We start from the raw sequence: 14,509 nt of genomic DNA, 5'->3' as shown, positions 1-14,509 counted from the left end.
GAAAGCTAACATGGGGTCCTCAGTAATCTGGCTTCCCCACCTGACTCCAGAGCAAAGGCCAGAAACAAAATTGCTCTGAAAACAGGCATAGAATTTTGCTGGATTTCCTGTCTCAACATCTCACTCACAGGGTAGAGGCCACCAATTCTGAGATAAAGTGGTATCTGAGCCATGCCTTTGCAATGGTCTCAAACAGCCCATGGAAGAGAATTTGTCCTATTTTCTAAGTCCTAACAGAAACTAAAGTTACTCTGAGTGTAAATTTAGGGATATTGTACCATGAACTAACAGAGCAATAAAATCAGTCAAGGCAATTTTTTTTTCTTAAAAAAATATTGTCACCTCTCATTTAACCCTTACTACACCCCTGCAGTGGTGATGCATTATCATCATCCACATTGCGCAGAGGGAAACCCAAGCCCCAAAGCCATAAAGTGACTTTATGGTGGGGCCGAAGCGAGAAAACAGGCTTTGTGACTCTCATACAGTTCAGCCAAGGCAATTTGGGGACCATAATTTATTTCCAAAAAGGGCAGGCATGCTGCTCAACACAGTGGCACAAGACAAAACTTCTCCTTGAACTGGCCAGGCCATCTGTCCCCCATGAGTAATCCCTATGGAGGATGGAGATCCCATCCACAAGGAAATATGACAGCCTGCCAGGTGTGGGAGGGAGGCTAACGTGGGGACTTCCTGGCAGCACAGGGGAAGCACAGTGCCATGTTTCTTTCTTTCTTTGGAGTGCAGTGGCGTGTTCATAGCTCACTGTAGCCCCAAACTCCTTGGGCTCAAGGGATCCTCCTGCTTCAGCCTCCCAAAGTGCAGGGATTACAGGTGTGAGCCACATCCACAGTGGCATGTTTCATGCAGCTCAAATTCAGGGTTGTTTTCTCCATGGTCATTTGGGAGTCAGAGGCCAGGAATACAAAATGCCGCTTGGCCAACAGAGGGCTTGTAGGCAAAGACAAGATGGAGGTTTAGGGGAAATCTGGACCAAGGGAACTACTCCACTTTCCAGTGACCCAGACCTCACAGACCCATGTACCTGGCTGTTTCCCTTGCTACTGTAACACAAAATTCCAGTGCAACTGTAAAAAAAGGATGGTTTTCCTAAGTCTTATCATGTCACAAAACACAGAGAGAGCACTATTTAACCCTTTGCTTATAAAAATTAGCCTACTGCCTGCTTCCTACTTTTAGCTTTGGATGACATCTTGGTAGTCCACAAGTTCTATGACAATTCAGTCCACATGTCAGCAACATTTGTCAGCAGCAGAAGCAACTCTAAGGAGGTAAGTGAGGTGCATGGAGAAAAGACTAAGCTTTGAAATTAGATATACGTGGGTTCAGATCAGGCTTTGCCACTCATTAGCTAAATGATCTAAGCTCTCACCTCAATTTCCTCAACTGCAAAAATGGGGAGAACTATCTACCTCATAATTTCTTTTGGAAGTTATAAATGTGCTGGCACAGGTACATATCTGCATAACCCCATCTCACAGTAGGAACTCCGTAGAATCCCATTTGTACCCTTCACTCTATGTGGCAGATATATGGGGTAGGCGTAAGATGGATTCCACCCTTCTACTGTGCCTTCCTGTACTTCAGAAGCTAACTGGCTAAAAGCTGTATTTCTAAGACTTTCTTTAGATTCAGCTAATCACATGCACTTCTATGAGATTAACAGGCTTCCTGCTGTTCCTGAGCAGTCACAGAAGCCTTTGGTTTTTCTGCCACAGTGTTAGCAGAGGCCCCACACCTGGTCTCCAGCTTTGCCGATGTTGACAGACAGGTGTGGACCAGACCTGAGGGGCACTGGACTTCTGGACCGGTGGCTTCCTGATTACAGAAGAGGGAGGACGCTCTGTGGTGTGTCTTAACCTAGAGGCTGCTTCTCTTTCTTCCCTCATTGATTCCATAATCCACAATGTGCACCTCTGGTTTATGGAATCTCTTCTTCCTGAAACTAGCTACAGTGGGTTCTCCTCTGCACAACTGAACTCTGACCAACACACTCTGGAGCTGTATTATACATTTTACCTAGAACAAATAAAAATGTCTCTTGTAAGGGATTGATTGGAGAGAAAGAAAAACTCTTATTTATGAAACCTCAGACACTGGTCCAAACTACGCCTAGGCAGGATGAAATGCCCTCAATCTGTTACATGGAGTGTCTGGGGTGAGACTTCCCTGGGATAAAATATCCATGGTCCCCCTGACACCTGTCCCCTCCTTCATCAGCTGCACTGAACTCTCCCCTGGTTTTACAGGTGGGATGGGACTAGCTCACAGGAGGCCAGCACTACAGACCCAGGAGGGTCTGGGGGGAAAAATAGCAAAGGTTTTCTGAGCTTTTATTTCCAGCCAGAAACTTTCACTTTTTCCAATCCACACTGTGCCTGCAGAGAGCCAGCCTTGTTATCTGATGGGCTATGTGCCAGCGGCTATTGTGCACAGGCCCACAGGCTGGAGCAGGAAAAGGAAGTCTCCCCAAACCAGTGGCTATCAGAGGAACCGAATGGAAAAACCAGGAGTTGGCAGAACTGTTCCAGGGCATTTTCAGTTTTGTTTTTAATCTTCATTTCAGAAATTGGGAGCCAATGAGATACACAACAGTTGAGAGCAAGTGAGACAGGGAGCTGAACAGGATAGGATACTGGACCATAAAACTACGTATTTACCAGCAGTGATAGCAATGAGCCAGACAGCCCAAAGCACAGAGCTATGCAAAACAGCTCATTCCGTAGGTCTCAGAAGGCTGCATAGGCAGGGGTCACAGGCTTTCTTGGGACACCTTTCCCTGGTATTCCAGCCTGAACTTGCTCTAGCCTCACTGCGCCACCTGTGCCACCAGCTGAAGCAAAGGAGCACAGTAGCAGTTCCACTGTTTAGAGAGAGGCCCACAGTTTCCCATGAAGGTATTTTACACAGAAGGAGAAAAGCGGGGTTTAAGCTGCCAGCTATCCTCATTCCACCCAGTGCGTGCTAGCTCTCTACCAGCCTCCTTAACCCAAAGAAGCAGAGTCAAAGATACACTCTCACCCTCGGATATGGTAGGTTCTTTTGCTTTGTACTCTGACTTAAAGCTGAACGACAGGCTCTCAGATTCTAGCCCTTCTCATAGCAGAACCCTAATCAGGAAGCTGATGCAGTCAGGAAGTTGTCTCCGCAGGGAGTTCTAGGGCTTTGGGTCAGTGTTAATGTGCAGGTCACTGCAAGTATAAAGAGATAGCTTTTTTGGCCACTAACTATTTCCTAAACTCTTTTCTCTCTTCAGGGACAGATGAGATGGGGAGAGAAATCAAACATTTTTTTCTTTCTCAATAGAAAATCTTAACTAATATTTACCAATATGCTCACAGTGGACCACACTCTGTAGAACACAGTAGTGGGTAGAATTTCCATAAGACCCTAAGAACATCTTCTGTGTTTCAACTTTCAAAATTCCCATTTTATTTTGGAGCTGCTACCACCATCAAAGTTTCTGATCTCATGTAGCATCATAGAACTTATAGCAAGGAGGGGAAAAAAACCTTTGAAGATGAAAGAAGCTAACCATTTTGTTTCCAAGTGTATGGTCACTACCTCTGCAGTCCTGGCTTCTACCCTTTCAAATCGGTACTAGGACTGGAAGCTGGTCCTGAGTACTGCTCTCTGTTTACTGCCCAGTTGTCGCTATAATCTACCCTCATCCTTTCAACATTCTTTCTTGTCCTCTGCCTGAATTTTCCCTCCATGTCTCTCAGAGGCAGAGAGGGCTCCTCTCTTCCTTGCAAAAGCATTATAAACCCTCTACCTGGACTCGATTCATCTCCAGCAGGAGTCAGCTCCCCCATGGTCTCCTCTTCATCACCTTTAACCCCTCCTTTTCAGCTGTCTTTATCCCTCCCTTCATACACTTCCTCATATCTCTAGCCTAAGAACATCCTGGGCTGGGCATGGTGGCTCATACCTATAATCTCAGCACTTTGGGAAGCTGAGGTGTAGAAGGATTGCTTGAGACCAGGAATTCAAGACCAGGCTGGGCAACATAGTGAGAACTCATCTCTACAAAAAACAAATTAGCCAGGTATGGTGGCAAGCACCTGTGGTCCCAGCTATTTGGGAGGCTGAGGCAAGAGGATCAGTGGTTGAGGCTGCAGTGAGCCATGATGGCACCACTGCACTCCAGCCTGGGTGACAGAGAGATGGGGTTTTGCCATGTTGCCTGGGCTGGTTTCGAACTCCTGGGCTCAAGCAATCCACCCACCTTGGCCTCCCAAAGTGCTGGGATTACAGGCACGCACCACTGCAACTGGCAGGCCCACCATTTCACTACCAAACTCCAGAAAAACCTGATTGCCTCCACTCAGGCGTTGGAGTATGGCTTGCCTCACTATGGGACAAAGTGGCAAGATAAGGAGAAAGACAGAGTGAGAACTGAGGCAAAGGCACTTAACAAGATGAACTTAGACCATACAGGAGTCAGAATGTAGCAGGGACAAGTCCTTTTTTTTTTTTTGAGACAGAGTCTCACTCTGTTGCCTAAGCTGGAGCGCAGTGGCACGATCTCAGCTCACTGCAACCTCCGCCTCCCGGGTTCAAGTGATTGTCCCACCTCAGCCTCCCAAGTAGCTGGGATTACAGATGCGCACGACCACACCTGGATAATTTTTATTTATTTTTTATTTTTTTGAGACAGACCAAGAGTCTGTCCAGGCTAGAGTGCAGTGACACGATCTTGGCTCAATGCAATCTCTGCTTCCCAGGTTCAAGCAATTCTCCTGCCTCAGCGGCCGAGTAGCTCGGATTACAGGCACCTGCCATCATACCTGGCTAATTTTTGTATTTTTAGTACAGACAGCGTTTCACCATGTTGGACAGGCTGGTCTTGAACTCCCATCCTCAGATGATTTGCCCGCCTTGGCCTCCCAAAGTGTTAAGATTATAGGCATGAGCCACTGCGCCCCGCCGACAAGTCCTTTAGTTGAGGCTTGGTTACATGGCTTAAGGGCACCACCCAATGTATCATGGAAAAATAGTGCTTGAGCTTCAAAGGCAGGTAGAATTTCCGTAGGCCAAGGTATGAGAGAGGATATCTTCAGGTAAGGAAATTCCACCTATCTGCCTAGTGATCTCCCCACAGAGAGATTAACTCCTTTGGATTAACTCATTACTTAGTAGGGTTTTTGTTTGTTTGTTTCTGTTTTGTTTAGCATGAACTAGTTTAACAGACTAAATGGCCTGAAAAAAACCTGGGATTCAAGGTATGCATATTATGATGGAAACAACAAAGGGTAAACATGATACCTGGCTTCACATGTTTGAAAAACTGTCATATGAAAGATTTTATCTGTGTTTATCTGTTGCTCAAGGGAGCAGCACTAGAATCAGTGGGTAAAGTGAGAGAAAGCTGATTTTCAATCCAAAATAAAGAAGAATTTCAAATATACATGTCTGGAATTTGATTGGGCTACCCTGCGCTTCCCCATCAATGCAAATGTTCCAGTGTGAACTGAGTAGCCTGCTTGCTGCAGACTCACTAAATATTCACATGTATGTAAACGATGATGGCAAGGAGGCAACAGAGGAACCCAGTGGAAGGCTGAATTGCTAAGGCTTACTAACCAAGGACTTCTTGGACCCCATTTCTACTGCTAGGACTTTTCCAAGTCTCTCATGCTATACCTTGACTTCTGTCTCTGTTTCCCTTCCAGAAAGTCTTGTCTGTATCAGCACACAGCAAGCACTCAAACATCTGTGAATGAAAATAACAGGTTTCTGTCTCTTACCCTTGGTCTGTCCTTACCAACCTGGCTGGTTCTGTGTAATGCCTTCTCCCCACACTCCTAATTTCCTTTCCTACTTCTCTGGTTACTCCTTTTCTGTGTCCTTCGCAGGCTCATCCTCTTCTAACTGGCCACTAAGTGTTGGGTTCCTAAGGCTCAATCATGGACCCTCTTTTCTTCTCATTCTATAGTCTCTGCTTAGGCACTCTCCCCTGGGTGCATGGTTTCAACATAACAATTTCCAATATTTTTTCACTAGCCCTGATTTTCTCCCCTCTGAGCTAGAGACCTATATATCTAACTGCCTCTCTGATATCTCCCGTTGGCTGTATCAGAGGCACTTCAATACCAACATGTCTAAAACATTAAGTCTGCCCCTTCCCAGCACCTGGAACCAGGCTCTCTTCCAGTATTCCTGTCTTAGTGAAAGGCGATGCCATTTATTCATCTCCACAAAGCAGTAATTTACCTCCCTCTCTCTCAATATCTGCAAATTATTTTTTCTTCCTTCCTTTTTTTTTTTTTTTTGAGATGGAGTTTTGCTCTTGTTGCCCAGGCTGGAGTGCAATGGCACCATCTCGGCTCACTGCAACCTCCGCCTCCCGGGTTCAAACAATTCTCCTGCCTCAGCCTCCCTAGTAGACGGGATTACAGGCGCATGCCACCACACCCAACTAATTTTTGTATTTTTCATAGAGACGGGGTTTCACCATGTTGGTCAGGTTGGTTTCAAACTCCTAATCTCAGGTGATCCACCCATCTCGGCCTCCCAAAGTGCTGGGATTACAGATGTGAGCCACCAAACCCGGCCTCATTTTTTTTTTTTAAATGATATTGGGTCTCATTATGTTGTCTAGGCTAAGCTCAAACTCCTGGAATCAAGCTATCCTCCCACCTTAGCCTCCTGAAAACACCTGCAAATTCAATCCAATACTATAGTAATTCTTAAGCCTTTTGGTCTTAGAACCCCTCTGCACCTTAAAACTGAGGCCACTTAGCTTTTATTTATGTAGGATATATCAACTGATATTTACTGTATTTGCAATTAAAACTCAGAAATTTTAAAAACATTTTCTCAGGAGAAACCAGTGGAGGAAAAAAGAAATTTTAAGAATACAATCATATACAAGCACACATGCCATTAAGCCATTACGGTGATGATATCACCTCAGGCACCTGACCTCTGGAAACCTCCATTGTACCCTTGTGAGAGAATTGAGTGTCATGTCTTAGCATGATTATGAAAATAATTTTGAGGGCCAGGCGTGGTGGCTCACTCCTGTAATCCCAGCACTTTGGGAGGCTGAGGCAGGTGGATCACAAGGTCAAGAGATCGAGACCATCCTGGCCAACATGGTGAAACCCCGATTCTACTAAAAATACAAAATTTAGCTGGGCGTGGTGGTGCATGCCTGTAGTCCCAGCTACTTGGGAGGCTGAGGCAAGAGAATCGTTTGAACCCGGGAGGCGGAGGTTGCAGTGAGCCAAGATCGCACCACTGCACTTCGGCCTGGTGACAGAGCAAGACTCTGTCACAAAAAAAAAAAAAAAAAGAAAAAAGAAAATAATTTTGAACTCACAGGGTCAAAGGATCCAAGTGACTCCCCAGGATCCCCAGAACACACTTTGAGAACCACCAAAACGCCATGTTCTGTCAGTTTTACCTCTAAATGTCACAAGTTCACCTGCTCCTTCCTCTCTCCACTTCATCAGCCTACTCCAAGCCCAGTTTTCTTTACCTGGACCACTGCATTAGCCTAATGCAGTTCCCTTGCATGCATTCTTGCCCCCTCCAATCTGTTATCCACACTGTAGCCAGATCAATCTTTTCAAAATACAAATACGAATATGTAACATCACCCACTCCTCTTCCCTTAAAAACTCTAAAGTAGCTTTTCACTACTTTCCATGCAATGATCAGAATCTTAACCAGGGTCCACAAGGCTCTGCCTCCCTCCCCAGCTTCATCCTGCCCTCCCCTTCCCCTTGCTCCCAGCTCTCCAGCTATCTGGACTTCTTTCCATTTCTGACATACCACACTTCCTCTTGCCATCAAGTCTCTGCTCTTGTAACATCCCCTGCCTGGAACCCTCTTCCTTGCATCCCTTTTGCCTAACTCCCAAATCCCATTCATGCCTAAGGCTTTCCTGGCCCCAAGATCAGGATCAGGTCCCATCCCTTAGTTATAGCCCACCATTTCTTTCTTTCTTTCTTTCTTTCTTTTTTTTTTTTTTTTTTTTTTGAGACAGAGTCTCACTCACTCTGTCACCCAGGCTGGAGTACAGTGGTGCAATCTCCACTCACTGCAGCCTCGATCTCTCAGGTTCAAGTGATCCTCCTGCCTCAGCCCCCTGAGTAGCTGGGACTAGAGGCACTCACCATCATGCCCAGCTAATTTTTGCATTTTTATTAGTGACGGGGTTTTACTGTGTTGGTCAGGCTGGTCTCAAACTCCTGGCCTCAAGCAATCCACTCACCTCGGCCTCACCAAGTGCTGGGGTTACAGGCATGAGCCACCATGCCCAGCCCATTTCTTAGTTATAGCCCACCTGCAGCACCACACACCTTTCAGTCACAGTTTGTAATTATACATTAATCACATCAGAAGAAGTAAATGTCTGTCTTTCCATGGATTGTAAAGGCCACAGGGACAGGGCCTGTGTCTTTTTTGCTTCCCATATTTCTGGCACATAGTAAATACTTTGGTAATTACTTTTTTTTTTTGAGACAGGGTCTTGATCTGTTGCCCAGGCTGGAGTACCATGGCACATTCATGGCTCACTGAAACCTCTGCCTCCCAGGCTCAAGTGATCCTCTCACCTCAGCTTCCCAAGTACCTGGGACTACAAGCTTGCACCACCACACTTGGCTAATTTTTGTATTTTTTGTAGAGACGGGGTTTTGCCATGTTGCCCAGGCTAGTCTCAAACTCCTGAGGCTCAAGCAATCCACCAACTCGGCCTCCTAAAGTGCTGGGATTATAGGCATAAGCCACCATGCCCAGCCAGTAATTATCTTTTGAATGAATGAACAAAAATGTAGTATGATGGAAGAGAGATAAGATAACATGATAGGTTGAGGCGTGGTGGCTCACGCCTGTAATCCCAACACTTTGGGAGGCCGAGGCAGGTGGTCATCTGAGGTCAGGAGTCAGACCAGCCTGGCCAACATGGCGAAATCCCGTCTCTACTAAAAACACAAAAATTAGCAGGGAGTGGTGGTGTGCACCTGTAACAGGCTAAGGCAGAAGAATTGCTTGAGCGCATGAAGCAGGGGTTGCAGTGAGCCGAGATGGCATCAATGCACTCCAGCCTGGGTGACAGTGAGACTCTGTCTCGAGAAAAAAAAAAAAAAGACAACATAATAAATATTATAATGGTGATGGGTATAAGGGGCAAACATTTTCAGTGGCTTCCACTGCCTACCAAAAGAGTCTGAGTGCAGCTGAGAGTCCCTTAGAAAACACCCAGGCATCCTTTCTTGGCCTCTCTATTCCTCCTCCAAATGTATCAGCCAGCCTGGACCTGAAGGATAGCGAGCTCTCCACAGACATAGTCTAAAAGCCCTCTCCTCTCTCCCCTTGTCCCCTGTGGAAATCCTCCACAATCTTTCAAGGTCCAGCTGGAACAGCTCCCCTCAGAATGCATTTTCCAGATCATTCCAGTTAGAAATCATCTCTCCCATTTCTTGGCTCTATGGAAACGCTCACAGGCTCAGCCCATTCTCTTGCCACATCTACCTTACCCTACACACAGTGCAAAGCCCCTGGGGTTCTTCAACCCACCAAGTTCTTTTGTGATCATGCCTGGCAGGTGCTCCTTACTATGCCTGAGATATCTCTCTCTACTTGATGCTCAGTAAATTTTCCTTGGAGTGTCAGCTCTGATGTTACCTTTTCTGTGAAAGCCCCTCTCTCCCAGGCGGAATCTGCTCCAGCCACCCTTGCTCTTTCAAATGCTTCACTGCAGCATTCATCTCAGCCCAACAGCTGGTACTTAATGCTTTGCTGAATGAAGGAAGCCAGGATCTAGGTATGCTAAGAGGCTGTGTTGCCCATTTTCCAGATAAACAGGAACTACTTCACAGAAATCTCATTCCTCAGCATTCTCAGCCAGGAAAATCATTTCCATATATAGCTCCCGGTAACATGGAGAAAGGGTCCAGTGGCTAAGTATTTAGCCCCTGCCTCCATGCACATATCATAGGCTCTTGCTTGGGGGCAAGAGACCCAGTTACTGCCCCATCAATCCTTACTGATTACAAGGGACCATGCTGCCCACCTCCATCCCCTCAATCTCTACAAGGACTACGGAAAAGAGGCCAAACTGGCAGAGCTTCCCAGGCTCTGAGGCACACAGATTCCAGGGCCAGAGATGCTGTGGCTAGGCTCTCCTTGCTAGGGTACTAGCTCTCCATCCTCAACCAACACATTCCCCAATTATCTACAGAAATCTGAAATTCATATACAGACTTTCAGCCTGGCAATACTTACTACCAGTACTTGCCTGGATTCCAGAAGTTACTCAGTAAGGCAAAGTCAGTACCTCAGAAACATATTTTTCCTGTAACTCCCTCAGGAGGCATATTGCAAACAGACAAACTCAGCAACAGGATCAGTGCTTAGATCTCTCAAGCTCAGCTCAGGATCTTCAGAGGACACTTCAATTTGAAGCAATTCTACCTATACGGATAAGGGCAAAGCTGGCTTTCTAGCAGCAGCAGGGGTCTCCACAACATTAAGGCAGCAGGCTCAACACAATGTTTGATAAGACCAGATTTCCCTTTTGATACAAGTTCCACAATTCAAGAAATGGGGGCTTTCTCCCCAGACTCCCAAAAGTGGAATCCACAGGAATCCTGGGTTAACAAGTAATAATGCACAGGCCTGATTTAGATTCCTGTCCTGGGAAGGACTGGTAGCAGCCACAGAGCTTTCTGACTAGTTAGCAGAGGGTTGTATATATAGTTGGCCCTCCATATCTCCAGGTTCTGCATCTGTGGATTCAACCAACCACAGATTGAGAATATGTGGAAAATTATAAAAAATAACAATAGCAAAAAAATACAAATAAAAATATAGCATAAGAACTATTTACATAGTATTTACATCATATTAGGTATTATAAATAACCCGGAGATGATTTAAACTATGAGGGAGGATGTGGGTAGGTTATATGCAAATACTACACTATTTTATTTCAGGGACTTGAGCATCCACAGACCTTGGCATCCACAGGGGTCCTGGAACCAATCCCCTACAAACACAGAGAAATGACTGTACTATGTCAATAGTCTCCTTTCCTTCCCAGACAACTTAGCTTGACTCTCTCAAAAGTTTCATTGGTCACTATCTTCCCTGAAGTATAAAGACTTCTCAGGAATCATAAGCAAGAGGTTTAAGGTCAAAATTCAAACTTAGACCCGATTCCTAACTTTACAAGTCTCTATTCTTCACAAGAATGGTCAAAAGTGAGTGTAAACACAGCTGGAAGTCTTCAAGCAGATGTCTGAGGCGATCACTTTTTCAGGAATGTTTAAAAGGAATTTAATCACACTACTATATCATTATATTTTAAGTTCCTTGAGAGTCAGGATACCATCCCAGTTATTTCTTTGCCCTTCCTCTCTAAATAAAATAAAGGCATAAAGGATTACTCTACACAGAGTAATAGTTAATAAATATTTGATGATTATTTAATTAACAAATACTTGTTGCTTTTTAAAAATGTGGGCAGATAAAATAGAGGGGGAGAAAAAAGGGGTGAAATACTCACTGACAGAGAGGTGCCTGCTTCTGGGCTCGGGGGGCTGGTAGATAGTATTTATATCCCCTGCGGACTGGGAAGCCTTGATCCGCACCTGTCTGGACACCCCAGAGTGGGGAGAGGAACTGTTCTGTAAAAGAAGAGGAAAAAGGCCAAGCTACATCTTTACACAGTCAGGCCTATCAAGGTCTTCTCACCCTTTTCCTAAGGACTCCCTGCAGGCTCAGCCACCTTCATGCTTTTAATACATGAGTTACCCAGCTTTCCCCCAAATCTCACTCTTCTATTTGTCTCAGCAAACCACTATTCGCTCAATGTAGTTTTATAGCTTCAATGATGTATGAGCGCTGAGACCTAGTGCCCCAGTTTAACAGGTGATGATCCAGACATGGAGGAATAACAGGCATTCCTGTAATAATCTGCAAAACAGAAAAGAGAGCTGTAAATACCCTCTCATAAAATTCTCCAGAGAGTTTAGGAAGAGTAGCAGAAAATTATTTCTGCAGATGAGGAAGTCAGAATGGAGAGTGAATGATGGCAACTTCCCTCCCCAACAAAATTCTGGTTGCTATATATGTATTTATCTTATTGACTGATTGATTGATACAGAGTCTTGCTATGTTGCCCAGGCTGGACTCAAACTCCTGGGCTCAAGGGATCCTCCCACCTCAGCCTCCGGGTTAGCTGAGACTATAGGTACATGCTACCATGCCCAGCTTATATATGTATGTTTAAAAGTAGCTCAATATGCTTCTTTTTCCCAACAATAATCACTCCCTGAAAATTAAGAAGATTCCAGGGTTTACACGCAAATCATCTCAGGATCATGTTCAATTGGGAAAAGCTATCATAAGTACCATTGTGCCAGACAGAGGTCAAGGGCCTGAGAGGAGGGTCAGCAATCCTCCCAGCACCCACCCACTCTTTCCACTGGGCCCAGTCCAGCCGCCAGAGAAAACTAAGCAACAAAGGGAGGCCTTTGCACTGAGAAAGCTTAAAACTAAACCCTGGAGGTAATCAAGTGATGTCAGGATGCTATTACAAATAAGCAGGGCACTGGTGAGAGTCGGGGTGAAAGCTCAGGATTTACAAACAAGTTGGTTCAAAGTTTCTACTTGCTCCTCTATCTCCTCTACCTCCCCCTAACAAAAAAAGTCCGATCTAAACAAACTCTATATCCTGTCCTCCAGGAAAAAGGTTTCCCGCTCTCAGGGGAGAGTTCAGCTGCCAAGCAACCTCCTGTAGTCCCCATGCCAGACTTTATCACATGCAGGTTGTCTTGAAAAACTGTCTTGCTCTAACGGGAAGTCAGAACCAAGGGGAAGTGAATGTTCTTGCTGAAGCCTCCGATGTGCAATAGCTCTCTGCTAAGGGTCAAAAAGGAAACAACAGTCAAAGCCACATACTGGGGAGGCAGGCAAGTGAAGGGCAAGGGAGGGTCATAGTCTTGCACTCACAAAGAGGAGGTGCATGATGAGCACCCTGCCACCTGCCTGAATGCAGGGCCTTACACACAGTGGGAATTCAAAAAATCATGGCAACATGAATTTGAAATGTGTACCAAAGGACATACTATCTAAACCCTCAATTAAAAAATCTAAAAGCTAGTCCGGGAGTGGCTCATGCCTATAATCCCAGCACTTTGGGAGGCTGAGGCGGGCGGATCATGAGGTCAGGAGATCAAGACCATCCTGGCTAGCACAGTGGAACCCCGTCTCTAATAAAAATACAAAAAATTAGCTGGGCGTGGTGGCAGGCACCTGTAGTCCCAGCTACTCAGGAGGCTGAGGCAGAAGAAGGGCATGAACCTGGGAGGCGGAGCTTGCAGTGAGCCGAGATTGCACCACTGCACTCCAGCCTGGACGACAGAGCAAGACTCCGTCTCAAAAATAAAAAATAAAATAAAATAAAATAAAAAAATAAAATATATAAAATATATAAAAGCTGAATTTCAATGGCCAGCACGAGCATAGATTTGTAAAAGAAAAGGTTGAGGTTGTGGCAACAGGTTAGAAAGCAGGTGAAGAGAATCACTGAAGGTCTCAAAGCAGAGCTTCTCACCCTTTAATGCACATATGAATCACCTGCAGTCTTGTTCAAGTGCAGATTCTGATTCGGTAGGTCTGGGGTGGAGCTCAGAGCCTGCATTTCTAACCAGCTTCCAGGTGATGCTGACACTGCTGTTACACGGGCCACACTTTGAGTAGCCACGTCTTAGAAGTGAGTCATGCCTCAATTGCAGGTAATGGTTCTCAACCCTAGCGGCCCATGAGAATTGCCTGTGGAGCTTTTTTTTTTTTTTTTGAGACGAAGTCTCGCTCTGCGCCCAGGCTGGAGTGCAGTGGCGCGATCCTGGCTCACTGCAAGCTCCGCCTCCCGGGTTCACGCCATTCTCCTGCCTCAGCCTCCCGAGTAGCAGGGACTAGAGGTGCCCGCCACCACGCCCGGCTAATTTTTTGTATTTTTATTTGCGACAGAACCTGCCTCTCGGGTTCAAGCGATTCTTCTGCCCCCACCTCCTGATTACAGGCATGCACCACCATGCCCAGCTAATTTTTTTTATTTTTTTTTATTTCTGAGACAGAGTTTCACTCTTGCTGCCCAGGCTAGGAGTGCAATGGCACAATCTCGGCTCACCGCAACCTCTGCCTCCCGGGTTCAAGTGATTTTCCTGCCTCGGCCTCCCGAGTAGCTGGGATTACAGGCATGTGCCACCACGCCCAGCTAATTTTTTGCATTTTTAGTAGAGATGGGGTTTCTCCATGTTGGTCAGGCTGGTCTTGAACTCCTGACCTCAGGTGATCTGCCTGCCTTGGCCTTCCAAAGTGCTGGGATTACAGGGGTGAGCGACCATGCCCAGCTGCCTGTGGAGATTTTGACACCTCAGATCAACAGAACTTCTGGACACAGAGTCCAAGCACTGACATTTTGTAATATTCAGCCAAATTTTGAAAACCTCAATTTAAGGGGGCAAAA

At 45.8% G+C, this 14,509-nt stretch overlaps 1 protein-coding gene across 5 annotated transcripts in view; it reads right to left on the bottom strand.

Moving 5' to 3' along the window:
• The window catches only part of MAP3K3 (mitogen-activated protein kinase kinase kinase 3), a 74,371-nt gene that overhangs the window by 17,727 nt on the left and 42,135 nt on the right, over positions 1-14,509 (bottom strand). For all 5 annotated transcript variants that reach the window (XM_034942691.4, XM_034942692.4, XM_034942693.4 and 2 more), the window contains one exon: positions 11,543-11,663. In XM_034942691.4, the coding sequence (XP_034798582.2) occupies positions 11,543-11,663 (121 nt within the window). The remainder of the gene's footprint in view (positions 1-11,542; positions 11,664-14,509) is intronic.

This window comes from Pan paniscus, chromosome 19 (assembly GCF_029289425.2).
Source record: "Pan paniscus chromosome 19, NHGRI_mPanPan1-v2.0_pri, whole genome shotgun sequence".
Lineage (NCBI taxonomy): Eukaryota > Metazoa > Chordata > Mammalia > Primates > Hominidae > Pan > Pan paniscus.
Note: the sequence above shows the minus strand (reverse complement) of the source record. Positions and strands in the feature narration are given on the sequence as shown.